The 5,223-nt window shown below is 44.2% G+C and overlaps 1 protein-coding gene across 1 annotated transcript; it reads right to left on the bottom strand.

Moving 5' to 3' along the window:
- Positions 1-1,072: 1,072 nt before the first annotated feature.
- Positions 1,073-3,469, bottom strand: LOC110925326. Its single transcript, XM_022169281.1, has 2 exons — positions 3,161-3,469; positions 1,073-2,953 (listed from the first exon to the last, which is right to left on the bottom strand). The coding sequence occupies exons 1-2, from the start codon at positions 3,467-3,469 to the stop codon at positions 1,073-1,075; spliced, it is 2,190 nt and encodes a 729-aa protein (XP_022024973.1).
- Between the last annotated feature and the right edge of the window lie 1,754 nt (positions 3,470-5,223).

Raw genomic sequence — 5,223 nt, 5'->3', positions numbered from 1 at the left:
AACTGCATCTGTTGTCTTCTTGCAAGGAATAAAGTGCACCATTTTCGAAAACCGGTCCACTACTACAAAGATCGAATCATTACCTCGCTGAGTACGGGGTAATCCCAACACAAAATCCATGCTAATATCAACCCAAGGCTGCTGAGGAATGGGTAGAGGCATATATAGCCCTGCATTGGTAGCTGTGCCTTTTGAAACTTGACAGATCCTGCAACGTCTAACAAACCGATCAACATCCCTCCGCATAGTAGGCCAAAAATAAGAAGACTGCACCAATCGTAAAGTACGGTCTCTCCCCACATGCCCTTCCCCATGCAGTTCTTTAATTATTTGAAGGCGGAGGCTGGAATTGGGAATACATAATTGATTTTCCTTAAAAAGAAAACCGTCATGCACAAGAAAATCTGTCCTCTTCCCAAACTGCACTTCCTGCAAAATGACAGAAAAATATGGATCTGTTGTGAGCTGTTCCATGAGATTGCCTAGCCCGGGTACAACAACCCTCAAAGAAACTAGCAGGCTACTCCTCCTGCTCAATGCATCTGCCACACGATTCGAAATTCCAGACTTATGCTTCACAACAAAAGTAAACTTTTCCAAGAAAGCCATCCACCGGGCATGCTTATGTGATACTTTATCTTGACTGCGGATATGTCTCAACGAATCATGGTCTGTAATTAAAACAAACTCCTTGTGAAACAAATAATGACGCCAATGTTTCACAGCCTGGACCACAACATAGAATTCAAGATCATAAGTGCTATAACGTAACTTTGGCCCAGTCAACTTCTCGCTGAAATAAGAAACTGGACGCCCCCTTGACTTAGGACTGCCCCAATACCACCCTGCGAGGCATCTGTGTGCAACTCAAAAACACGAGAAAAATCTGGCAATATTAGAATTGGTGCTGTTGTAAGCTTTTCTTTGATTAACTAAAAAGCTGACTCTGCCTCCTCAGTCCATATAAAAGTCTTTCCCTTCATGCAGTCAGTCACTGGCGCCATAAAGGAACTGAAATTTCGAATGAACCGTCTATAAAATGAAGCAAGACCATGGAAGCTACGTACTTTAGTTAGTGTAGGCGGGTTGGCCACTGCTTAACAACCGCTATCTTTGATTCATCCACCTGTATTCCGTCACCAGAAACAACATACCCCAAAAACAGGACCTTAGGGACCATAAAGACACACTTCTTTTTGGCTGCATACAAGTTATCCCTTCGGAGCAAGGTCAAAACCTGCCGTACATGCTTCACATGCTCATCAAAATTAGGGCTATAAATAAGAACATCATCAAAATAAACCACCACAAACTTGCCAATAAAGGGCCTAAACAACTGGTTCATGACCCGCATAAACGTACTAGGGGCATTGGACAAGCCAAAAGGCATCACTAACCATTCATACAACCCCTCACGAGTCTTGAAGGCGGTTTTCCACTCATCCCCAGGCCTGAGTCGGATCTGGTAATACCCACTCTTCAAGTCTAGTTTCGTGAAAATAGTGGCACCGCTAATTTGATCAAGTAAATCATCAACTCGGGGAATCGGAAATCGGTACCTTACAGTGATCTTGTTGACTGCACGAATGTCAACACACATACGCCATGTCCCATCCTTCTTTGGAGTCAACAGAGCAGGAACAACACAAGGACTCATGCTTTCCCGAACATACCCTTTAGATATTAAGTCTTCAACCTGCCGACGTAATTCCTCATGTTCTTTTGGGCTCATCCTGTAATTGGGCTTATTGGGTAGTTGGGACCCCGGTTCCAAATCAATGTGATGTTGGATGTCTCGTAGGGGTGGTAACCCGGCAGGTAAATCATCTGGGAAAACATCAACAAACTCCTCAAACAACGGAACCATACAATCAGGAATTTCGACTTCCTCGGGCACCGGCTTCCCAATTAGAATAAAAACATTGTCTGCTTCCTCCAACTCATCCTGGAACTGACTAATGGTCAACAGAGTACCCGACTGTTTTGTGGCTAACTGCTTAGGCTTCCTAGGAACAAGAATGATCTTCACACCACCAAACAGAAAGCTATAAGTATTGGCCCGCCCATTATGTTCTATATTACGCTCGTACTCCCAAGGTCTGCCCAACAATAAGTGACATGCGTCCATAGGGACCACATCACACACAACATCATCCTTATACGTGGACCCAATGGAAATTGAAACAAGTGCCCTTTTAGATACCGTCACTTCACCTCCCTTTTTAAGCCATTGAAGCTTATAAGGTTTCGGGTGACTCTCCGTCTTCAAGGCCAACTTTTGAACCGCCTCTTCAGAAATCAAATTGTCACAACTCCCCGAGTCAATGACAAACGTGCAAACCTTCCCCAAAATAGTACATGTTGAGTGGAAGATGTTATGCTTCAGCCAGTCATCTCCATCTGCCTTTGGTGTATAGCAAGAACGTCTAACCACCAAGTTCACCCCAACATCACCGGTCACAACCTCTTCTTCGTACTCAGTTTCTTCATCGTACACTGGATTGTTTTCATACTCTTCATATTGTTCGTCCTCAGACTCAGCAAACAAGTGCCTTTTGCCAGCCCTTTTACACTCCGCTTGACGATGGCCCGTCTCACCACAATTGAAACATCTTGGACCACTACTACTAGCCCCCTTCGAAGTAGGCCCGGTATTGCTACCCCCCGGCTTCTGTTGACTAGGTCCACCACGAGGTGCCCCACTGCCTGACCCAACGTTTCCCCCAGCAGGGGTAAATGAACCGCCCACCCGACGGTTTTGCTTCTCAAAGGCCAACGCCCGTTGGTGTGCCTCAGGAATGGTTAACGGATCAAAAAGATTCACGGCCTCCATGATTTGAACCCTTAGACCCCCAATATACCGAGAAACAAGTTGCTCCTCCGGTTCTTGAATATCATTCCTCGCAATCAACTGGTAAAACTCTGTGGTATAATCATCAACCGATTTAGCCCCCTGTTTCAAATTCTACAGACGCTGGTACATCAACCTTTGAAAATTATGAGGCAAAAAGTTGGACCGCAGGCACTTTTTTATCTTGGCCCACGTCACGATCCTTGACTTCCCGAGTCTATTCCGTGTTAATTTCAATTGTTGCCACCACGCAGAGGCCCTACCACGTAACCTGGTAGTGATCAAGGCCACCCGCTTGTTTTCAGGCACCTCCTTGTACTCGAACACCTCCTCTACGGTAGCCAACCAATCGATGAACCCCTCCGGATTCAAACTAGACCCATCAAATTCCGGAATATCAAATCTTATCCCAGAATCCCAACGCCTGTTACCCCCTCCACGTTCACCCCTTGGTTGCCCCTCCTGTTCGTCTTCGGAAGTCGAATCATCACCAAATGGGTTACTAAGTTCAGAACCATACCCGTCATTGGGTCTCTGCCTCCTACGATTGATCAAGTCGGCCATCCGGTCAGTCAACTGATCGACCACTTGATCCAACCGCTGATCCACCCTTGCCATAAGCCACTGCTCCAACTCCCGTTCATACACTTCATCGAGGGGCCTGTTGTTGTTTCTCCTCGGAGGCATTTTGAGCCAGGAATTCGGTTCTGATACCAACTGATGTAGTGCGTGGTACGATAATGAAGATCAAACACGTTGATTCTGCGAATACCCATGTAGTTCTTCCCCAACCCCCAAAATTCAACCCAAAGGGCACAAAATTTGAAGTGAAAATCAGTTTTCTCAAAATTCAAGTCTGATCTTTCATTTCACTTGGGCAACATATAAATAGGAACATAAATTCGAAATGGGCCTAAAAAAGACAACGGGCCAAACACAAGCCCAAAAACAAAATGCCCAAAATACTTGAAAAAACATAAAAATGGAAAAAACTAATAGAAATAAGCGTTTTTCGGCCTGGACGATGACCCAAACTCCCGTAGGCTGTTTGCAGCAAGATAGAGCTCGTTCTCCCGTTCGTTTCGCCTAGTCACACGCCCAAAACGGACTCCCGTAGCCCAAGTTAGAGCCATTTTAGTGAAGCCCCTTTTGTTACGCGATCTTGGGCCTCCAAATACAAGATGGCCCGCTCTTCCACACTTGGGCCCACATCCGGATGGCCGACTTGATCCAACCGCTGATCCACCCTTGCCATAAGCCGCTGCTCCAACTCGCGTTCATACACTTCATCGAGAGGCCTGTTGTTGTTTCTCCTCGGAGGCATTTTGAGCCAGGAATTCGGTTCTGATACCAACTGATGTAGTGCGTGGTACGATAATGAAGATCAAACACGTTGATTCTGCGAATACCCGTGTAGTTCTTCCCCAACCCCCAAAATTCAACCCAAAGGGCACAGAATTTGAAGTGAAAATCAGTTTTCTCAAAATTCAAGTCTGATCTTTCATTTCACTAGGGCAACATATAAATAGGAACATAAATTCGAAATGGGCCTAACAAAGACAACGGGCCAAACACAAGTCCAAAAACAAAATGCCCAAAATACTTGAAAAAACATAAAAATGGAAAAAACTAATAGAAATAAGCGTTTTTCGGCCTGGACGATGACCCAAACTGCTGTAGGCTGTTTGCAGCACGATAGAGCTCGTTCTCCCGTTCGTTTCGCCTGGTCACATGCCCAAAACGGACCCCCGTAGCCCAAGTTAGAGCCATTTTAGTGAAGCCCCTTTTGTTACGCGATCTTGGGCCTCCAAATACAAGATGGCCCGCTCTTCCACACTTGGGCCCGCATCAGTATGTATTTATGTATGTATGTATGTATGTATGTATGTATGTATGTATGTATGTATGTATGTATGTATGTATGTATGTATGTATGTATGTATGTATGTATGTATGTATGTATGTATGTATGTATGTATGTATGTATGTATGTACGTATGTATGTACGTACGTACGTACGTACGTTATGTATGTATGTATGTATGTATGTATGTATGTATGTATGTATGTATGTATGTATGTATGTATGTATGTATGTATGTATGTATGTATGTATGTATGTATGTATGTATGTATGTATGTATGTATGTTTGTATGTTTGTATGTATGTATGTATGTATGTATGTATGTATGTATGTATGTATGTATGTATGTATGTATGTATGTATGTATGTATGTATGCATGTATGCATGTATGTATGTATGTATGTATGTATAAGCCCCTTAACTAATAGATGCTAGTTGGGGGGGGGGCATCTGCTAAACCCAGCCCCACTCTAAGTAAGTTAAGGGATGTATGTATGTATGTATGT

The sequence above is a fragment of the Helianthus annuus genome, chromosome 17, assembly GCF_002127325.2.
Source record: "Helianthus annuus cultivar XRQ/B chromosome 17, HanXRQr2.0-SUNRISE, whole genome shotgun sequence".
In the NCBI taxonomy this organism is placed as follows: Eukaryota; Viridiplantae; Streptophyta; class Magnoliopsida; order Asterales; family Asteraceae; genus Helianthus; species Helianthus annuus.
The sequence above is the reverse complement of the archived record's forward strand: the minus strand, read 5'-3'. Positions and strand labels throughout refer to the sequence as shown.

Excerpts from the sequence above, each read along its gene's own strand:
- LOC110925326 (XM_022169281.1), bottom strand. The coding sequence starts at position 3,469 with ATGGCAAGGGTGGATCAGCGGTTGGATCAAGTGGTCGATCAGTTGACT. Across the intron at positions 2,954-3,160 it reads AGGTGTTCGAGTACAAGGAG|GGGGCTAAATCGGTTGATGA; the intron begins GTGCCTGAAAAC and ends AATTTGAAACAG.